This window comes from Diachasma alloeum, unplaced genomic scaffold (assembly GCF_001412515.2).
Source record: "Diachasma alloeum isolate Michigan unplaced genomic scaffold, Dall2.0 Dall_scaffold_00562, whole genome shotgun sequence".
NCBI lineage: Eukaryota > Metazoa > Arthropoda > Insecta > Hymenoptera > Braconidae > Diachasma > Diachasma alloeum.
This window is the reverse complement of record NW_021680694.1, coordinates 342,470-365,683: the sequence shown is the minus strand read 5'-3', so window position 1 is coordinate 365,683 and position 23,214 is coordinate 342,470. Positions and strand designations below refer to the sequence as shown.

The following is a 23,214-nucleotide window of genomic DNA, read 5'->3' as shown; positions in this document are numbered from 1 at the left end:
AGCTGATAATTCTGGGCCAGACACCAGGCCTATGTAATGACCTTGGATGTGCCCATTTTCCAGTCCATATAGGATTTCCCGGAAAAATGGGAATTGTCATGATTTTCTCAACACAGGAAATTAGCCTATAAATCACAAGATACTTCAGGCTGATTTTCTAACCCATTTTGACAAATTGAGCGATTAGGTAGACGCCCAAATCCTAGAGTTTGACTTTTAGCCCAAAATATTTGGACAGAAAATTTTTGCTTCGCGCAGAAAATTAGCTTATAAATAGCTGATAAATCTGGGCCAGACAGCAGGCCCATGCGATGACCTTGAATTTGCCCATTTTCCAGCCCATATGGGATTTCCCGGAAAAATGGGCATTTTCATGGCTTTCTCAACACAGGAAATTAGCTTATAAATTAAAAGATATCTCAGCGTAGTTTTCGAGCCAATTCTGATGACTTGGCCGCCTAGCTTAACGCCAAAAACGGAAAAATCGATTTTACGCCCAAAATATTTCAGCAGAAAATTTTTGGTTTGCACAGAAAAAAAGCTTATAAAAAGCATGTAATTTCGAGCTATTGACCGAGTCGATTCGAGCACCTTGGCTGCCTGGCTTGACGGAGCTTACAGAATCTTTGGAGAATACAATAATTATGGGGGACTTCAATTCTTGGCATACTGCTTGGAATTGCCGCTCCTCCTCGTCTGATGGTAATAGACTTTTTGAAACAGTCAATCGACACAATCTCATCTTGCATAATACTGATTCTATTACACGGGTGGGACATCAAAGTGAATCCAATATTGACCTGATACTCACCTCTGCATCTATAGCTGATAAAATTGGTATACGGGTCGCAGAGGAAACCTGGGGCTCCGATCACTTCCCACTAACTATTGATCTGAGTATTGAAAAGCGAATTTATCGCAAACAGACATTCAAATTGGACTCAGTCAAGACAGACTGGGGCCAGGTAACTGAAGAACTTAAAAACACGTATGACAGCTTTCTGGATCCTCAATTTGAGGAACTATCCCCTTGTGATAGATATGAATTTTTTGTAGATCACGTTTCCTCAGCAATTAAAATGTTCACCCCCATAAGAAAAATTGTTCGCGCAGACATACATCGAAACCCGGTAGCCTGGTGGGATGCAGATTGCGAGAGGTCTAAAAGAATTTGGCAATCTGCATTTAAAAGATGGCGATATACGAAAGATGAAACAGATCGAGATATCTATAAGGAGAAAGAACAAGAGACTAGAAAGCTCTTTGGAATGAAGAGGAAGACCCAGTTTATCGAGTTTTCTGAATCAATTGATCTGAGAAAAAATATGCCATACGCTTGGAAATCATGTAGAATCCTCAATAATGCTTGGGTGAATAACGACTCTCTCAATAAACAAAACCATCTTCAGTTTGAATCAAGAATATCCGAGACCCTCGATACTCTCAGCCCCCCCTGGTGTCCCACAAATCCGGAATACATACCGGTATGTCAAGACAATGAAATTCTCAATAACATGTTTAACTTTGTTGAATTTAATCAGGCCCTTACAACCCGAAAAACGAAATTATGATGTTATCAAAAAATTACCAGTAAAATACAAGTTAATCTTGCTAGATATCTTTAACCTCACGTATATTAATTCTATTTTTCCTAAGGACTGGACTTCTCAATACATACACTTCATACCCAAGTCGAATGGCCATGATGTCAGACCAATTGCTCTCTCTCATCATGTCTTTGTAAATTATTTGAAACAATGGTGAAAAATCGTTTACAATGGTGGGTGGAATTCAAAAATATTCTCCCGAACAGCCAAAGTGGCTTCAGAAGTGGAAGGTCCATCCATGATAATGTGAGTAATATAGTTCTCTACTCAGATCACAATCTCTCTAAGAATCGTGAGACTCTCGCGGTCTTTTTAGATGTGAAATCCGCTTTTGATAATGTTGTCTCCACTATATTAGTCGAAAAACTGGCTGATATAGGATGTCCCATTAACTTGGTTAAGTTTATACAGTTCCTTACGTATGAAAGAGAAATATCATCTCAATACAACGAAGTTCCCAGAAATGTTTACAAGGGTGTTCCGTAGGGGGGGTTGCTCTCACCACTGCTTTATACCCTTTACGTGTCACAAATTACAAATGGAGTACACCGGGATGTTCAAGACTCACAATTTGCTGACGACTTAGCCTTATACATTAGCTGCTCTTCAATAGCTAACAGCACCAGAATTCTTGAAGAATCTGTTAAAACCGTAGAAAAGAATTTACAGAGGATTGGCCTGTCTCTTTCACCCCATAAGACAGAGCTACTACATTTTCATAAAAGACGTGTTCCCCCTAGAGATACCTCGGTTACAGTGGGAGGTTGTACTATTAGGTGCAGCCCACAAGTATTCTACACCAATTGAGATTTTGCTCTGCTGAAAGCAAACTCCCAACAGTTTATGCACGTGCAGTCTTCTTGTGTAATAACTGCTTGACAAAAATTCTATCCCATTCGGATACTCAGGTTTCCAGACTGATTAATGACTTGTATATCAGAGGCAATAACAGCATTAAAGCCAGACCCAGAGTTATGAAAGAGTGTATTGAAAGTATAAAACCTTTCTTATTGACACTAAGTATAGACAATCACTTTAATGTTTATAAAAGAAGCTACTCCTCACTGATTGATAATTTTCCTCTTGACGAGGAGAATGGTTAAATCGTTAGAACTGTGGTGGAATTTGGAGGTAATCCCAACACGATTGTAGATAATCAACATGACAATTACATTCGAATTTATACAGACGGTAGTAAACAGAGAGGGAGTGATCGGTCGGTTGGGGTGTCTTGTAGATGTCCAGAACTCAACATTGATGTGAGAATCGATATTGACCGCAGAGCATCTATTTTCACAGCTGAGAGTGCAGCACTCGAGGAGGCTGTGAAAATAGCAATGGCTAATCAAGATCGTAACTTCCTCATTCTTTCTGATTCCCTCAGTGCACTTAGATATTTGTCCTCACCAGTATTAAATATCAGAGCGAGCAACTATATTCTCAACGCCAAAGAGCTATTAAGGAATAGAAATAACGATATTAAGTTTGAATGGGTACCGTCTCACATGGGCATTGAAGGGAATGAGGAGGCGGATCGTCTTGCTAACGAAGCTACTACTCTAAAAGCGAACCAAGAGTACAAAATACCGTTCACGGATTATAGGGAAGATTTCAAAAATGAATCCTTCACTATCACTCAGCAAAAGATTGATCAAGTAACAGCTGATAAGGGTACTGAATATTTCGAAAGATATTACAAAAAAAGTAGAAAACCGTGGTTCTACGGACATAAACTGCCACGCAGAACTATCACTTGGGTTAATCGGGCAAGAGCCAATCATTACAGTCTGGCAAGCTCTCTTGCCAGAATTGGTATTGTTGCTTCTTCAGAGTGTGAATGTGGGTGTCCTGACGAGAACTTGAATCATGTTTTATGGCAATGTCCAAGATATTCTGAGAAACGTCTAGAATTGATGAGCAAACTCAGAGATCAGAATATGTTTTCACCCTACGATATAAAAGTCTTTCTCAGTACACTCAACATGAAAGCAATCATGGCTATTGACATATTCTTGATGAATATTAAATTAAATGTATGAGATACCGATGTAAATAGTTTATTACTCTTTCATATGACTAATTATACTTCTGTATACTATGTATTATGATTATTATTCTTTAGCAGAGTAAACCTATTGGTTTAAAATGCATAAATAAAAAAAAAAATTTATAACTCAGAAACAAATTTATCAATTCAGCTCAGGTTAGGCTCGTCACAAAGGGAAAGAATTGTTCTTTGTACTGAGAAAAAAAAGATTAAATTTCAACTTTTCAACCCATTAACATTTAAAAAAAAGTCAAAAGTGTCCGTTTTACCCCACCCTCCCCTATATAGTACATAATACATCCCTAAAAATAAAAAAGAACGCAAAAAGTAAAAGAGAACCGAAGAAGATGGAGAGGATTATGATGATTCCGAATAAATTATTCAACAATTGAATTCTCATCGTGAAAAACTTTGTTGGAACCATTCATTTTTTCTGCATTATTATTGAGATAAAAATTAATGATAGTGAGAAACGGTAAAGTTTGATGATTCTGGCCCCTATGAAAAAAAATACGTCCGCGAACCGCACGCCCTGTCGTAGTATGAGAAAATAGGTTTACTTATCTAATATTAGGTGTGTAACTTAATTTTTACAGATTTTTCTTCGAGCTTAAAATTATATTTAAAATAGAAATATATTCGCGGTCTTTTCTGGTTTAGAAAGGATCGAACAAAAGGTTTCAGAACACGGAAGGACACGTCTATGTAAGTTACATAACCTTTCAGAATAGCAGAGTTTACGATGGCAACTGATAAACAGCACATTCGGCATTTTATACGAATTCCAACAATGAAAAAATGCTTCTGAAACACGGGAATCAATGTGTAGTGTTCTTGGTGCCGACGTTGTATCTTATGAAACGTGTAATTATTGGTACAAACGTTTTAGAAGTGTTGATTTTGATCTGAGTGACCAGCCGCGTCCTGGACAGCCTCGGAAGTTTACAGGTGCGGAATTGCAAGCTCTACTGGATGAAGACTCAACGCAAACGCAACAAGAGCTTGCAGCTCAGTTAGAAATCACCCGAACAGCTATTTCTAAGCGTTTGCGTCAAATGGTCAAAATCCAAAAACTTGGAAGGTGGGTCCCACATGTGTTGACCGAACACAACCTAGATCAACGTATGAACACATGCGTTTCACTGCTTGCGCGGCAACAAAAAAAGGACTTATTGTGGAGAATTGTGACGGGTGATGAAAAAAATATTTTTTACGAGAATCCCAAACGTAAAAAGTCGTGGGTAGATCCCGGACAATCCAGTGCATCGACGCCGAAACAGAACATCCACTTAAAGAAGATTCTTCTGTGTATCTGGTGGGACATGAAGGGTATGCTTTATTACGAACTCCTGGAAACAGGTCAGACGGTGACTGCGGAACGCTACAGCCGACAACTGAATAAACTGAGCGAAGAACTTGATCGGAAAAAGCTGGAAAATTTACTGGGCAAGGAAGCAGGAAGTCATACTGTTGCATGACAATGCTCGACCTCACGTTGCTCGCGCGACTCAGAAGACCCTCTTAAACTTGGGATGGGAAGTTCTCCCGCACGCAGCATATTCACCAGACTTGGCCCCATCCGACTATCACTTATTTCGGTCCATGCAGCACGCCTTAGTGGATAAACAGTTTAAAACGCTGGACGATGTGCGTAAATTCGTCGATGACTTTATCGCCTCGATGCCTGCAAGTTTCTTTCGCGACGGCATTCGAATGGTACCTGAGAGATGGCGCAACGTCATAGAAAACGATGGACAATATTTCCAAGATTAAGTTCCTTGTTCTCTATTTTTTTATATTAAATAAATTTACTGAAAAATCTGTAAAAATTAAGTCACACACCTAATATATGTTGACTGCAGTTCAACCATATATAATGAAACCTGTCCGTGTACTTTGTGCAACTTTATTCAAAATTTTGGGATCCCAATTGATATAGAAATACTGAGAGATGTTTACGTGGTGCCGGCCTGGAGGAAAGAGGACGAGATGTCGTTCGTTTGATACCTCAAAGCCGATCGTTACATATCATATAGATATTTATACGGCATTTGATTCCTCTTGTATGTTATTTCTCCTTATTAAATTTGCTTTGTCCTACCCTGATAACTATTTCTCTTCTATCGATAAAATAATTTATCTTACAAAGTGTAGCGGAAATTTCCGCAAAAAATTGTCAACAGTATAGTGAAATAGATAAATTTTCTACTTACTCTCGGACAAGGGTACAGATATGATGACTCCATTCCCAGTACCAATCCATAGTCTATTGGAGGATATTAACAGTGCTGTAATCCTCACAAAGGAAAAGCCAAGTTTTCCAGTTCCCAGCATCTTGCTAACATACGGCTCGATGTCCACATCTTGAAGATGCTGATAAGTGTGTGCATGATACAGTCTCAAGGTAGAATCCAACCGAATACTGACCCAGACCCCCTCCCCCAACCAAGCTAACTGACGCACTTGAGACTCCCTCCTCGGATGTGCATCCACGGTACACTGAAAGATTCCTAATCCTTACTCTCATTGCTTAAAACTTTCACAGACCCTCTCAACTTTATTTCAACGTGACAATTGCAATTCTATGAATGTTTTTCATTCTTTAGATTTACCTCGAGAGTCATTAGAATAGGATCGATAACGTGGATTTTGTTTCTGTATCCACACCAAATTGTTTTTCCAGAAACAGCAGTCATGCAGCGAATCGAATGCTGGGGGCTACCAAGAGTGATGATGTGGTGCTGTGATAGGTCCCATTGTCCATCTGATCCTCTCCGGAATATTGCAACTGTCCCGTCAGCTAGGGCTACTAATACTCGTCCTTGAACATGACTGGAAGAATTAAACAATTAATATCATAGTTCAAGATCATAACGCAGGGAACGAAAATTTTATATTTTCAGTGAAAATCTCTGAACTTCGTTGTGGAATTCAGAGCTTTTAGGTTCTTGAATAAAAGTCTTGGGGTTCTACAATCAAAAAGTTTTAGGATCTCAAATTGAGAACATCCTAACATAAATGTACTCATGTTTACAAATCCTTTGTCATTCATAGCATATCAGCTGACACCTTGACTCAATTAATGTTGAATTATTATTTGTCTTCTTAAATTAAGTAAATAGTTTTTTATTTTCAGTGCAATGCCTTCTAGAACCATGAGTTTCTTCAATTTATCCACTTGGTTTTGGAAACTAGAACCTCTTTTCTTTGCGAAAGCAACAAACAAATTAGTAGTGAAGTAGTGAAGGGCAAGAGAGAAGTCTAAAATTAATCAGCTGAGTATTTTCCGAAAAACATTTCGTACAGAAAATTGTGAGAACTGCGAAAAAAAATCCTTTGATGAATTTCCATGAATCTCTTCTTTTTGATAATACTAGGGAAAAAATCTGCACGTGAACCTTTCCTTGAACTTCTTTCACTTATCGTTTCATTGCCAATATCTTTGAAGTTATAAATTTTTTTAAATTGAAAAAAAATACTTCTTTACAAGGAATTTTGTTTAAAAAAGATGTCTTCTGATATTTTCCTGCAAATCTACTAGTTTCGAAGACATTTTTTAAATTTCCAGATTCATCTCCTATTCTTCACCAATTCCTTATAGAAACATAATATTATTTTCAATTAATTCCAAAGAAATGAAGACACTTACACTATCGACAATGCTGCATCCCTCAATTTAACAGTATGCAAACACACCGACCATTTAGCCACAGCCGAGTGCACATAAACCGCCCCATTCTGCGCTCCAAGCCACATAGTTGGTTGAATAGACGACATTTTCTCAATATTCGTCTCGCCAATTTCCTCATTCTCCGCATCCCCCTCCCCCTCATTCTTCTTATTCGACAACTCCTCCAAATTACTCTTAACAAAATGAACTTTCCCCAGATTAGCGGTCTCGCTGTCAATAGTTTCTAAACTTTGTGGTTCTGTATTTGAGCTTTGATTAAGGTCAGTGACTCTCTCCAAGCCTTCACTCGGTTTCTCATCAAGGGAGCTCGGCCCCTCTGAAATCGCCTGACTGCGATCATCAGAGTCACCAATTTTTAGGCAGTTTTTACCATCACCCGCGACTTCTTCGGCAATCTGACCCTCGTTGGCACGTGTGTTATTGGGATCGTTATCACAAGCACCATTCGCTATTCGTATTGCATAATCGTCTGTACTTTGTAGGTAATCACTCTCCTTGGCACCAGGTACACTCGCGATACACAGCAAGTGGCTCTGACAAACATTGAATACTTCTAATATATCAGCTGGATTATTAGCATCTATCACAGTCACTTTGGACATTTTTTGAGTTGACGTGCAAATCCACACTAGGGAGCTCAGTTGCTGTTCCAATTTTTCAGCCTCGAGACGACGCTGCTCACTCTCCTGCAGCTCTTGGTCTAAATGTTCAACTGCATCCTCAACTTCACCTTTAACGTTTATGGTTTCTTGTGCTTCATCAGCGTAAAACACACTTCCACCAACAGCTAAACCACCGTCACGAGTCTTTCCACCACTTAGATTAACTCCAGCTCCGCACCAAATCTAGGGAACCATTGATTATTGAAGATTAACTTTTTAAAACGCCGGGATTAAATTTTCAGGAAGATGAAATTACTGTTTAACTAGACAATTCAACTGCGATATTTATCTATAACATTTTAACTACGGACATTTTTACTGAGATTGCTTTTTATATACACGGTTATATTTTTGTATATTTTTTCAATTTGCGATTCTACCGAAATTTCAAGGAATTTCATCTTGGAAAAATCAATGGAAACTGTCAATTTCAGTTCAATCATTCCATGGAATATAATAGCAATCAGGAAATGTCAGGTCAATACATTCTTCAATTTGGAGTGACAAATTTCATTGTTTCGCTTCAACTTAAAATCTTTATTAGAAATATGGTCCGAGTTAATATCAATTGGTATTCTCATGACTCGTGACCCCACATGGTTGAGAAGAATTGAGAGAATTTTTTTTTTAGAAATTTTAAGGAACTGTTCAATTGAAAATGAGAAAATCAATGGAAACTCTCGTTTTCAGTTCCACTATTTCATGAAAATTGATAGAAATTTTGGCTGAAGGCTCTCGGGCGATGTCCAGTTGCAAGTTCTTGAAGGAAATTGCAACGAATTTCGTTAAAGAGATAAAAAAATAATAGAAAAAAATTCTGGTAAAGATACTCTTGAATTTTCAATTGATTGAATTGAAAATTCAAGTAACTTGACAAATTCTTGTCTTCCAGGTCCTCAATAATTCTGTAGAATTTCATGAAACTTTGTATGAAATACGCAGTTTACAATTGCCCCTTTACTCGAAATATTCACTTGAAATATCTTTAGTGTAAATTTCAGTTGCTACATGCACGGTTCGGAACGTCACGTCGTTGGAACAGTCAATACAAATAAGTCTAGACAATTCATAAGAATTATTTCTTGAGTTATCCCCAAATGCGTGAAATTGAGCGAAAAATAGAAAAAAAATTCTTTGTAGCCGACAACATTTTCGATCGAAGAGGTCTCCTGACAAATTTCTTTATACTTCTTCCTTCCAGAGATGTTCGCAAAATAATTTCTAAAACCGTTATATAACTTGGAGGATTCATCTCTTTCTTAAGGATATCCAAGTACACGGAGAGAAAAATCTCTCGAAAATTAGTGTACCTTCTCACCAACGCATGGGAAGTATCGAAAGGGGCACAAGAAAGTAGAGGGAGACTGAAAAAGTGGTATTCCCGTACTGAAACATTCATATGTGGCACCCTAATTTTTGTGAGTCGTGCACTAGTTTTTCATGCGTTTTCCGTAGTTTCTCATGTGACTCTTCCGAAAAACTGGGTGAACAGCATTCTATTTTTTCATTGATGAAATACACTAATTTTTAAGGAAGGTTCTTTTTACTTTTTAATGTATTTTTCTCTCCGTGTATGTTTTACAGTTTGGTACGGATCGCATCATAGACTTAACCATTTTTAATCATCAAATTGGTCAATTAAATTGCGAGAGAAAAATTTGAAAAAAATCATGAATATCCAGCATGATTCAAATTATATTTTGCACAGAATTAGTATTTTTTTGAACATTCATTGCTTATTAATAAATAATTGAAATTGTTTAAACTTTCGGAAACCTAATTTTTTAGGCATGATATCGATTTCTGCTAAAATTCTGAATATGAATAAATCTGTTACGATTCCGAACAAGTGATGTTTACGATGGAAAATTGATTGTTTATAAATTATTTAGAGAAACTGATCATAATTTTCAAAAATTACAATTTTTAAATTACTTCATCAATCTTCCTTCAAAAGTAAACATTCTAATTTATTTTCAAATTTGTAAATTGTTTGCTAACGGCTCAATATCGCGATTCAAATTCGGACCTGCAGAGCTTAAATAATAAAATCAATGTAAAATGTCCGGAAACTTAGGGTCAAATGAGGTTCAAATGGATGTTAGAGTATAAAAGTGGAAAAGAATTTCACTGGAGAAAAAATAGCCGAAGTAGGGTAAACAGGTCAATTTCTGGACGGGGGTTAATTTGTGGACGATTTCAACTTGCATTGAATATTCCATAAATGAAATGAAAATTGTACTGATTATTTCACCTTTCAATAATATTACTCGTGTATAATCATGCGATCAATTATTTCTTCTATTGATCGGCATTTAATAAATAAAAAAAATATGGCCTAGTCGTCCAGAAATTAGGGGTTTCGGCTGCGTTCAATGATTTCTTAATTTAATTATTTTTTGTTTGTTATTTTCACTTCGTCCAGCAATTGGAGTGTTCACTGTTTGTTGAAAAGAAATAATCCCAGGCAATTGAGAAATGAATAAATAATATTTCTTAAATTGTTATAAAATAACGACGAAAAAATATTCCATGACGGAACATTCACCCTACATGAATATCCTTCATTTTACCTTCATTCCTGGCTCGGTCTCTTGGAGTGGCCGGCAGTAAACTGGGACTGGAACTGGTTGTCTAGCTGGTGCACTTGGTTTACCAGGCAAACTCCAGCCGTAAGCTTGCAGTCTGCCATCCTCCTTACGCACGTGTGCCCTCACTTGACGATAGTGCTCCTTTCTCTCGTTGGCAAGTCGTGCTACGCGTTTCTCCGAAGCTCTGAAATATCTTGTCATTTAGTCTGATAGGCAATATTGATGATAACTTCTACAATGCCATACCAATTTTGAACATGAGTGCATTAAATCTACGTGATTTTCAAAATAAAAGCCGAAATGTATGGCACACAGATTATCTTTTATTGGCAGAACCTCGGTGGGATCTGGGTATAATATATGGATGCAAAAATATACAAATTCTTTATTTACATAATACCCGCAAATAAGTGGTGATAATTTGTCACTTTCGGCTAATAAAATTCATAACAAAATCAATCGAGACGTTTCCCTTTTCACTGCAATATTAAATTAATTCGATAGACGAAACAAACTGCAACTTGCTACATGAAGTGAGATGTTCCTCTTTGTTGTATTCACTCAATTACCGCATAAAATTATGAACAAAAGCTCTTAACAATAGAATTCTTTGGGTCAGTAACAACATTTACAAAAGAAGAATCAAATACTAAATCAAACAAATAATCTCCATAAACGGTAGAAAACAATAGACAAGAATAACAGCCGTGTAATTAACAAATAAATAATGTGCATTTTGAATAATACAATTTGATTCTCACATGGTGTCACCCTGATCCAGAAAGTCATGGCGATTTTTCAATGTACGTCTACGCATTGCGTCCAGCGGTGGTGCTGGAACAACTTGATTCGTTGGGGCACTGTAACGAATGTGTGGTAACGTGTGTGGACCCCTCGGAATAGTTCCTCGGTCTGCTGGTCCAGTGAAAAGATTACTAAAACTGAATTTAAAAAATTATCATTAGTACAATTAATTAAAATAGTTAAGAATCAGTTGAATTGAGACGATGTCACGTAATACACAGAAATATAGTTATCATTTTAAAAGGGAATATTATTCAAGCAATAATTGATTTTTTAGTGGTTCCACTCTTCCATTCTAAAAGGGAATATCATTCAAGCAATAATTGATTTTTTTGTAGTTCCACTCTTCCACTCTAAGCCCCGGATGCATCATCATTCAAACCTAATCTTGATAGTTTTTTTCTTCCAAATGGAAGTTTTGTAATCGTCCCACTATGATCCGAAAAGTCCGCAAATGCAATTATTACATAGTGTCCTTACGTATGTGTGTATGTATGTATGTGTGAGACAGGTTTTCTTCAATTGTTAAATCATTTCTTTGCCTCAAATGAAGGTATTATTGAGTCCTATCCATCGACATGATTTAAAATTTAATTCATTTAATCATTGTTAAAATTTTTGTATTTTTCCAAAAAACGGTTGTCTCATGATATCTATTAAAATGTCTTGAATTCATTGAATAATGGCTTTAAAAAATTGTTTGCATGCCCTTTTATTGAATTTTCTAAAAATTAGTCACTAAAAACCTAAGTTGTCGGATAGATACATACAGACATGGCCCTAAAAACATTATTTCTTCACGTTTCATAGAATTCTAGACCATTTGCAATCTAAATTAGAAAATCGAAAAATCGGTCAAAAACAAGGCTTCAGAAGAAAAAAAACCACTTTCGATTGATCTTTCACATAATTCCTTTTCATTCACTGTTGTAACTTATGAATTAAGGAAACAATATATGTATAATAAAAATAAGAATGAATAAAATTAAATTAATCTGATTGTGAAGACAGAAATGGTAATAAAATAAAATAGTACAAATTAATCTAGCGATTAATCTAATGCTCAATTATTACAGAATTTCCCCTTCGAATGTTCTTAATTTAAAAACTTTTCTGATTTGAAATAGTCAGATTTTTTAGACTAAATATTAGGGATTTAAATGAAATGCTTCTAAAACAAGAGTTACTTAATATCAGTAACTTGATTCTGGAAACTAGAAACTTTTTATATGTGTAGAACGAGATAAGTAGTTTCAATTGCAGATTTTTTTAGAGTACTCACAACTTCCAAACAGATTGTTTCCCCCCAGAAATACTAGCAGGATCTGTTTTACTGGCTCGAATCATCTCAGTCCATCTCACAGCCTCCTGGAGCTCCATAAACCTCTCTTTGTACTGATTCCTCTCCATAAGTACTCTAGCCATCTCCACTCTGGTGAATCGTTTTCTCTGGGCCAGTGGCACATCCTCCTCGTCATCACTCTTCGTGGCTTTCGCCGCTGTCTCCGCTTCTTCCTTGGTTTTCTTCAGCTCCTCTTCCAGAGCTGCTACTTTCTGGCGAAGTCTGTCTCTCGCTTGTTGCATTCCTCGTACTTCTTCCCGCAGGATTTCTTGCTCACTGTTAATTATACAAGAAGAAAAAATAGTATCAGATATTAAACAATGGAATCATTCAACTGCGACTCATTATATAAAGAAACAAAACAAGAACTCAATGAGAGGAATTCAAATTTCAGTTTCAAACTAAAATTATTTTTATTTTGTAAGCACCAAAAAAGTTCATAGAAAAACCTAGAGCATTCGATGGAAAATTTTATTGAATTTCTATTGCACTTATATTGAAAATTCCGTTAGTTTTCGGCCGATTCTATCAAAGAATTCTCAACTTCACTACGCGCATTTCTTACAGAAAATTTCCAATAGAAACTATTTTATTGAAAAAAATCAGTAGAATTCCATCTTTCTATACGACTTTTCTACTAAGACATTTTCTATTGAAAACAAATCAAACAAGCATAACAATGAACATTTTGAGCCGGGGAATTTTTATAGGAAAGATCTCAATAGAATAAGTTGTATAGGAAAATTAATTTCTATTAATTTTTTCTGTGGAATATTTTTCACAGAAAAAAACCCCGCAGTTGGCCTGCAGAATTCTTTAATAGAATCAGCCAAAAACTAATAGAACGTTTAATATAAAGTCGGTCGAATTTTCTAACGAATTCGCTAGCTTTTTGTATGAAGTTTTTTTGTACGTGTAATTATAGAATAATTCTCAATTCTAGTTGAAAATTAGTTTTAGTTAGAATTATTAAAAAATTTATACACCCGGATTTGTGAATTTCAATTTTTAAACTTGATTTGAAAACTTATTTAAATTAAGGATATCCAAGTACTATTTTCTCTCCCGTGAAATACTTTTCTACTTTTGTAGTCGAACTTCAGAACTTGCATTTGAGCTTCATTTGACCCCAACTTTCTGTACATTTTACAATTATTTTATTATTTAAACTGTGTAGGTATGAATTCGAATCTCGATATTGAACGGTCAAAAAAAATTTTTTTAATCTGAAAAAAAATTGGAAAGTTTCCTTTTGGAGGAAGACTGATGAAATTATAAAAAAATTGCAATTCTGGAAAATTACGAACATTTTCTATCAATAATTCATAAACAATCAATTTGCCACCATAAAAATCATTTGTTCAGAATCGTAACAAATTCATTCATATGCAGAATTTTACCAGAAATCCATTTCGTGCCTAAAAAATAAGGTTTCCGAAAGCAGAAACAATTGCAATTATTTATTTATAAACAACGAATGTTTAAAAAAATATTAATTCTGCGCAGAATATAATTCGAATTAGGCTGAATATTGAAAAAATTTTCCAAATCTTTCTCACGCAATTTAATTGATAAATTTGATGATTGAAAATGGTTGAATATATAGTGTGATCAGTACCAAACTATAAGATACTTGGATATCCTTAAAAGAAAATCTGAATTTTGTTTATCGAAGCACTTTTTTAATATCTTGCGTTACTTACCTAGTTAATTCGTCAACTTTCACTATCAAGTCGTCCTTCACTATATTTAGAGCATTTCTAAAAGAACACCAAACGTGTTTGTTAGCCTCCTGCATTACGAAATGATAACAAAATAAAGAGGTAAAGACAATTCTTACTTCGTCGCCAACAGCTCATTATTTTCCATAATCAAATTCTCGACTTCCTTTCCCATTCCTGCAAGACATAGGAAAATATTATGAGTCATTAGAGGCAAGATGACAGCGTGTCTCATGAATGAAAGATGAAAAACAAACGGCACTTACCGAAAAAGTTGTCATTGACTGGTTATTCGCCATGCATCACATTGGTAAATATTTGGTGAGAACATATCAAAAGTAGAACAGAGAAAAATATTTACAATCGTTAGTATTTTTATTGATTCAACAGATTCAAGAACAACTGAGTTTCGTTCGTATTTATAAAACTCATATTTAGTACTTTCTAGTGATATCTTATTACACATACCCGATGAAGCATATTCTCCTGGATGAACCCAACTGCCTATAAATGGATGAGGGATTAAGGATTAGTCATGAATGTTAGAATTATGGAGTTAATTTTTCACTAAAATGATGAGAGAGGTAGAATCAAAATTTCATGTCAAGAATATTTTGCAAATATCTTGAGGATGAAGAGGTTTGAAAAAATCCATCAGAAGACATTTCTTGTGGATAACTTTGAGGGCTAGAAGAATGTCTTGTGATCAAGGTTGGGCATCTGCCGATAACCATAGTTTTGTACATGATATTATAAAAAACCCGTAATTTACGTAATAAATGTAAAAAACCGGCCGACGTTACCTTTAATCGTAAACCGTGAAGCTTCGCGAAGATTTTACCTCGCGAGGATGGTAAATCACGAGGTTCATACCTCGCCAGGATCATACGTCTCGAGGGCCATACCTCGTAAGGGTTATACCGTGTAAGGGATAAATTTGACAAAGGTCGATCTCATTATTTATTGATCTGTATTGAATTCGTCGCGTCATCATCTTTTATTTATTTTTTTTGTATCGTTATTTTACATCGCTTCGACCCGGTTAGGGTATAGTGCGATGATGATTAAGACTTTAAATGGTTAGATCGCACCATTTTACCCGGCCGGGATTTGAACTCGGAACCTTTCGCATGTGAGGCAACGAACTTATCCACTGCGCCAAGCCACCGGGCTCATCTTTTATCTTGACATTAACTTGTTTCATTCAGGATTCTTAAATGACAAAACTCATTCAATTGTCTTTGGTAGCTGTTTTTTAACTCTTCAGAACAAAATGGTTTTTTGCAGGTCCTACTGAGGTTTCCGGAGCTCCAAATAATGAAGTGGAGAATCCAATGAAGCTCAGTAGATAATGAGATTGATTTTTGCACAATTGAGATGAAGTGTGACTGGTCTTTTGCAACGTTTGACCCTCGTGAAATTGACTTTTTATGAGGTATGAGGCTCATGTTTCTGAGTTTCTTAAAATGCCGCCAATGGTGATGAAAGTATTTTCTGACGAATGCGGCTTTATTCAATCACATAAGTCAGGGAATAGTTTTGTCGCCGTGTGACATGTAATATTTCATGTCTCTGGGCCCGGAAACCGCGATTAACCGAGGCAATCGATGTTAAAATGGTGGTTTTACGGTCCTAGAGACATAAAATAATATTTAATGTCCCAAGTACCGAGAACCGCATTCTAATCGAACAAAGTGAAGTTAAAATTCGCGGTTTATGTGTCCTCGCGATATAATATACTATTTTTAATGATATTCATGTGTGTCAGAATAAAATAAAACATTCTACTAAACGCCAATTGCGAGCTTTTCGAAGTAATGTAAGAAATGTAAAAAACCCGTCGAGGTAATTTACGTAAATTACGTCAGTAAAAAACGGTGTGATTTACCAACGTAATTTACATGCCCAACCCTGCTTGTGATGAATTATCATAGATCTTCCCGCTCCAATGATATTCGCAAACGGACATCCAAGTCTTGAGCTCATCTCGTTTTACTACTGATTGACTTCAAAGGTGAGTAATTGAAAGAAACATAAATTACCGGTGATGTCTGCACCCTCATCCATTTCCCCTAATGCATCAGCATCTTGGAAACTGAGCTCTTGATAAAGTGTATTCCCACTTCGTTGTTCTCTTTCAGTTCTGCTACGACCACTCGGAGTTGAGCCAAATTTATCAATTGTTGGGGTTGTTGGTGTGACAACGACAGGTGGCATTTCTGTCTCAGGACTTTCATCTATAAATGCTAGCAAAACATTGACATTTTATCACTTAATCGTCGTGTTAATTGAGACACTCAATTGTGGCAACCATTCTGAAGACAACAAGTGGGAAATTGCTCTTGTCTTCATATGATACACTGAGAAAAAAAAATCTTTGACAAATATTTATTTACTTGAAAGAAGCATTTATTTTTTCTAAATCGTATTTCCCCAATCGAGTCATTCCCAGGCGAGCCTGATTAGGTTTCAATTATGACAATCATGGTGCTCTAGAGGATGAATATTTTTGGCCTTGGATGAATTCCTCCACTGATTATCCATTTTTCCTAAATTTCTTATTTTCTACATGGAAGAATTTCGATTAATTTTTTAATGTTTATAATTATTGAGGAGTTCACTCAAGGTCATAACTAATATGGTCATCTTCTAGAGCAATATAATTGTCATAATTGAAACCTAATGAGAATTGCCTGGAAATGACTCGGCTGGGGAAATGCGGGATTGAAAAAATAAATACTTCTTCTAAGTAAATGGATATTTGGCAAAAATAGTTTTTTTTCTCAGTGTATAGTTATTTTTGCTAATAAATTAGCAATATGCTTCGAATGGTCATTTTGCACGTAATTTTCTTCTACCGTATATAATTCATTGTTTACAGTAGTTTGTAGTAAAAGCTATGGTAATTATCGTTCAACTTCGAAAGTGTCGTATTGAAACTAACATTTTGAGCTATAATTGAATTCATTTGAAGCATGATATCTCAACATATCCCCGAAATTGCGATTTTCAAAAAATACTAAATTTTTGCATTTTTTTATATAAATCAAAACAACGACTATTTCTACTGCCTTCATCTTGGAACTCGATCAAAAGAGCACTTCGAAACGAATTTTTTAAGCTATTATCCAATAAATCCAGAACATTTTTTTAATTATTGTGGGACAACCTATTTTTGGAAAAATTGAAAATTTTTAAAAATTACTAAATGAATTAAAGTTTAATTAATGTCGATCGATAGGATTCAATAATACCTACATTTGAGAAAAAGAAATGATTCAATTCCATCGATTCATTAGCGGACAATTGAAGAAACATTTGCCACATACATACATACATATATACATGTACACATTCTGACACGGTCTGAAAATTGCATTTTTAGGGTTTTTGGATGATAATGGGTCGATATAACACAAAAAAAATAGAAAAAATAGAAAAAGAATAGTAAAATAAAAATTGAAAAGAAAAGAGAACCCATTCGGAAGCAAATTGCTAATTTATTAGCAGCAATAAGTAGCAATTGCTGTATTCATTTATTGAAGAAATGCCCTTGTCCACTTGTTTCACTAAAACAAAGATGATTGGACACTCACGTCTAGTAACAGCAGTTGTCTTATTCTCCTGTACCGGTTGATCAGTCAATTGACTCTTATCCGAAGTTTCAGGTGCTGCTTCACTACTATTGTCCTGCATCTCTGACTTCAAACTAGCTCCATTCGCAGACACCTCCTCCTGAATATCCTCTGCAGTCATACTAGTCTCTAAACTCTGAAATCCATAACTAAGAGGTCCAGAACTCCTGGACATGTGGGCAAGACCAAGTGCTGGTAATCGTGCAGGGCCACGACCACCAGTTGTATTTTCTAATCTCTCAGTGCTCCCAACCAGCATCTTCGTTCTCTCCATGTAATCGACATGGGTTTTGAATAATTCTGTGTATCTGTCATGAAGACGTGAGTACTCACGCTTCATTTCGGCTTCTTTCTCCTCTAGACGAACCACTAGAAATTCACAATAACTTTTTAAATTAATTGTTCTGATTAGAATCGTTACGAGGACCCGGTAATGGCAATTATAGTCTCGATAACCAATCAATTTAACTGATCAGCAGAAATAGTTAAATCTCAAGGAATGTTTCAAGACAGACAGAGATAAGCTATGAACATCACAAAGAATTCATTAGAGAAAGAGACATTTTCTATAATAATTCCTCGACATGAATTTTCTCGATTTTGCGCACGCTATTTTTTTCTCTTTTCTCTCTTATTCTAAGAGAATTATAATTTAGAGAGAAAAAATTTCCGCTTCACCCAGCCGGGAATCGAACCCGGGTCTCCCAGATACGCGCCGGGCACTCTTACCGACTAAGCTACCGGGAACCACAGAAATTCACTCTCAAATTCACCTTAAACACCGCCTAACCTCCTATAGGCATTAAAGAATTCTTAGAGAATCATTAAGAAAATCAAACAAACCAACGTGGAAACTTTCAGCCGAGGAATTTATATAGACATATCCCAATGGAATAAGTTGTCCAGATACCTCTGATTCTACTGACTTTTTTCTACAGAATATTTTTCATTAAACATATCTATTGAAAGAAAAAAGGCACAGATCCTCTGCGGAATTTTTAATAAAAAATTCAATTGAATTTCTTAGGGATTCCACTTTGTTTTTCTATAGAATTCTTTCCAAGATATCTTAGGAAAACATCCACAAGAAGAATTTTTATCCCGTTACATAACTCCACTATTGAATTGACCTATCGATTACTAAATTATTTATATCATGAAAAATGATCAAGATTTCATTTCCTTTTGTAGGAGATTTCTTCACTTACAAGAATGGCTCTGACATTTTCCTGTGAACTACCAGTTTGTTTAAATAATCACGAGAATTTTATACCCCTTTGACTCGGTTCAAAGTTTCCTTTCGACTTCAGAATAAAAATAAACATTCATGAAAATAAATCCATAATAGACTTTCTAATGCATGAATAAAAAAAGGAACAATACGAGTGTGCTAAATAATAGATAACGAAACGGAAAAAAATAATAAACTACTCTACTGTAGAAATGTGTTCTGTGGGGGCATGAACTGGTGTCATTGTCATTTGTACCATGATCGTGTGAATTCTTGGTCTTCAGTTCCAGCATTCGTAGGATTGACTCCAAACTATCAATCTTAGACAGTAATTCCTTCCTCTCATCCTCCGCCACATCCTCCAGCTCCAGGAGTTTCTGCAGATGAAAATGAACTCCACTAAATGAAACTAAACGAAACCCCACTAAATGACTAAATGAACAAATATTTAACAAACCGATAGTCATTGGATATATTGATAACAAATTTTATTAAGTGACAGTTCCACTGAAATTTTCACGCATTTCGTCATTAATAATTCACCATTTGATGAAAAAAAATGAATATGGTAATTTTTACTTCAATTATTCCATGAAAATTAATTCAGTATCGAAGAGGTAAAACGATTTAAGTCGACTTATTTCCCAGTTGAGTTTTTGAGGAATATTTCCGAATCTAAGGGAGATAGCGAAATTTTCGTAATTACATTTGTTGTAGCTCTTAATTGGTTCTACAAAAAAGGTTTTGAAAAATATTTTGCTATCTCCCTTAGATTTCGAGATATTCATTGAAAACTGGTCAATACTCAAAATTGACTTGTACCGTTTTACCACTTCGCTACTGCAATTTAATATCATTCAAAAAATTTAAATTTTTTGAATGATATTAAATTGCAGTAGCGAAGTGGTAAAACGGTACAAGTCAATTTTGAGTATTGACCAGTTTTCAATGAATATCTCGAAATCTAAGGGAGATAGCGAAATTTTCGTAATTACATTTGTTGTAGCTCTTAATTGGTTCTACAAAAAAGGTTTTGAAAAATATTTTGCTATCTCCCTTAGATTTCGAGATATTCATTGAAAACTGGTCAATACTCAAAATTGACTTGTACCGTTTTACCACTTGGCTACTGAATTGGAATCAGGAAAATTTGGATAGATTCACTTTTGCATTCTTAATCAATTGAACATCAGAAGCAAGTTTCTGGTTTTTAACAAACTCATGGCATGGTTCTAGAAGGCATGAAAATGGTTTTTCAAATTCAGTACCAAAAACCTACTTATTTCAAGTGAGAAACGTTCTTCAATCAAGAACGATTTGGTTCTTCAATTAAGAATCTTTACTCTCTTAAGCAAGAGCATTCGAAGGGGATAAAATTCTGCAATAATTGAACATTAATTCAACATTCATTGAGTCAACGTAACAGGTGATATACTTTGATTAACGAAGAATTTATAAACACGATTAGATTAATTTGAAAACAGAAAAAATCATCAATTAAAAAATGAGGATGTTTTTAATTTGAGAACCTGGGCAAACTTATGAAATTAATTTTTGAAATTAAAGGACATTATAATTTTTAGTTCCATTGTTTCATACAAATTAATAGAAATCCGAAAAATTTATGTAACTATACTCTTGCGTTCTCAATTAATTTAATTAGAAGCAAGGTTTTGATTTTAAGAAACTCATGGGATAAGATCCTTAATATTTTGTACCAAAAACTGACTAATTTCAAGTGAAAAATGTTCTTCAATCAAGAACGATTTATTGTTGAATTATGAACTTTTACTCTCTTAAACTGAGTGTATTTGAAAAGGATAAAATCCTGGAATAATTGAACTTTAATTTAACACTCACTGGATCAACGTGTCAGATGGTATACTTACAATAAAACAGGATTTATAAACACGAGTAGATTAATTCTAAAACAGAAAGAATCATTAATAAGAAAATGATGATGTTCTCAATTTGAGAAGCCGGACCAATTCATTTAGTCAACGTGTCAGGTGATATGCTCGGAATCACAAATCAAATGGCTTATAAATACAAGTAGATTTATTTTGAAACAGGCAAAATCATCAATTCAAAAATGAGGATGTTCTCGTTTTTTCTCTGTTTGAGAACCCGAATATTTTTGATTTAAGAACATTAAGGTTTTGGATTTCAGAACCAAGATTTCTTTAAAACAAGTAACAGTGTACCTTAAATTAAGTACAATTATACTAGAAGTAAAAATGATTAAAAATTATGATTTTTTTCTCGGATTTCTAACTCGATTTTACTCGTTTAATTTTCTGGAACTCCAATATTGTTATTGAAAAATAGAAACGTTAGTTCTCTATAAAACTCTCTACAAAATTCAATTTTTTTCTAACAGTATACAACGAATATTGATCATCAAACCTGATCAGCTGTTTTCCTAAGTTGTTTTTCCCTCTCATACTGAGTCACCAGTTGTTCGTTGTCCTCTCTCAACAGCTCTAACTCCACCTCGTGCTCCTGATTCTCGGTGTAAGCGATATCGAGACACTCCAAAACATTGACTAGAAGGGGCATCAATTCTTTCACAACATCCTCATCATATCTAGCTATCATTCGTTCAAACTCCTGATAAATACTTCCCGCCAGTGACTGAACTTTTTCCGACATGACCACATGGCTGTCCTCGTGAGTACCATACACAGTTTCCTGGTTCATTTTTGTTATCAGTGTGTCACTGGAATGTAAAATATTGTGTAAAGTTCTACGCTTACTCGAGTGTACGATATGTCAATAAATGGGTTCTACGATACAGCTGTTAGGTCACACGTACAGGCATGGTAAATTGTGATCAATGGGAGGGCTTTTTAACGTCGCCACAGATGATTAATGAATAGGGTCAGTTTATCTCTTCGTTGAACCACGAGAATTATATCAAATTTGATAACAACAGATCGCAAAAAATGATTGCAGGGGAGGATAGTTGGAGGCAATGCGTGAGAGATCTCAATAATGTGCTGACAGAGTGAAGAAATCATTGACTCTTCCATGTGTGGTTATTCTCTAGTGCGTATTGGTCAATAATACTCCGAATGTGGTTATGAAAGTTTTACCTCTACGTGTGGGAGACAGCGTTTTCGTGACGTTTCACAACTACTGGCTCTGATGACTATTTGTTTTCACTCGTTTTTTTTTTCACTTGAATGTAGGATTAAAGCACACTCTTCCATGGAGGCACTGCTCGGTCATACGAAACGAATTTCAACGGAGCGGATTCGAGATGACATTTCTAATCCCTGGAGACGTGATCATAGATGTGACATTTGTCGATTTTTCTTTTTTTTCGGGGGTTTTGGGTGCACTGGTGGCGATTGTTCTTAAGAGGGGACTATCGCCATATTTTTCGTATGCCACTCCATACCACAAAGAGGATAGGACTGAGTAGAGGCCCGGATCGGGGGGTTTGACTGATTTCAAAAATGTTAGTTGGTACCCCACCGGAAAGGCGGCGTCCCGGTCGAATTGTCGGTAAATGTGAGTCGGGTGCGTGAGTAACTCGGCAGTAGCAGTCCTGCTGTGACAGGGACAGGTTCGAAGGGGGATTTTTGTCCTCCTTGTACTCAATGTTTACTTTATGTTTTTCAGTTGATTTATTCGCCGACTAATTAATATTAAGGGATGAAACAAAGACTGTTCAATGGAGAATTAAATTCCCCATCCATCAACCCCCGTTTCATCCCTTAATCTCNTGGTTTTCCGGCGCAGAGCGCTTCCCCATTAATTCGCCCGGTAATTAAAAAATGGTCTCTTTTCTCCTAATTAATATTAAGGAAAGAAACCAACGCTGTTCGATGGAGAATTAAATTCCCCACCCAACAATTCCCGTTTCATCCCTTAATCT

At 35.6% G+C, this 23,214-nt stretch overlaps 1 protein-coding gene across 8 annotated transcripts in view; it reads right to left on the bottom strand.

Annotated features, from left to right (window-relative positions):
- The window catches only part of LOC107043384 (JNK-interacting protein 3), a 38,111-nt gene extending 15,357 nt beyond the window's left edge, over window positions 1-22,754 (bottom strand). For 2 of the 8 annotated variants that reach the window (XM_015264874.1, XM_015264879.1), the window contains exons 1-15: window positions 22,427-22,754; window positions 21,738-22,050; window positions 19,537-19,708; window positions 18,062-18,469; window positions 16,508-16,711; window positions 14,934-14,969; window positions 14,732-14,749; window positions 14,585-14,642; window positions 14,448-14,504; window positions 12,685-13,020; window positions 11,360-11,539; window positions 10,581-10,782; window positions 7,304-8,190; window positions 6,267-6,486; window positions 5,868-6,153 (exon numbers count right to left, since the gene is read on the bottom strand). In XM_015264874.1, the coding sequence (XP_015120360.1) occupies window positions 5,868-6,153; window positions 6,267-6,486; window positions 7,304-8,190; window positions 10,581-10,782; window positions 11,360-11,539; window positions 12,685-13,020; window positions 14,448-14,504; window positions 14,585-14,642; window positions 14,732-14,749; window positions 14,934-14,969; window positions 16,508-16,711; window positions 18,062-18,469; window positions 19,537-19,708; window positions 21,738-22,031 (3,358 nt within the window). In that variant the 5' untranslated portion in view covers window positions 22,032-22,050; window positions 22,427-22,754. Of the gene's footprint in view, window positions 1-5,867; window positions 6,165-6,266; window positions 6,487-7,303; window positions 8,191-10,580; window positions 10,783-11,359; window positions 11,540-12,684; window positions 13,021-14,447; window positions 14,505-14,584; window positions 14,643-14,731; window positions 14,750-14,933; window positions 14,970-16,507; window positions 16,712-18,061; window positions 18,470-19,536; window positions 19,709-21,737; window positions 22,051-22,426 lie in introns of those variants that run through there. The other 6 variants (XM_015264877.1, XM_015264880.1, XM_015264875.1 and 3 more) reach the window with 6 other exon arrangements.
- Between the last annotated feature and the right edge of the window lie 460 nt (window positions 22,755-23,214).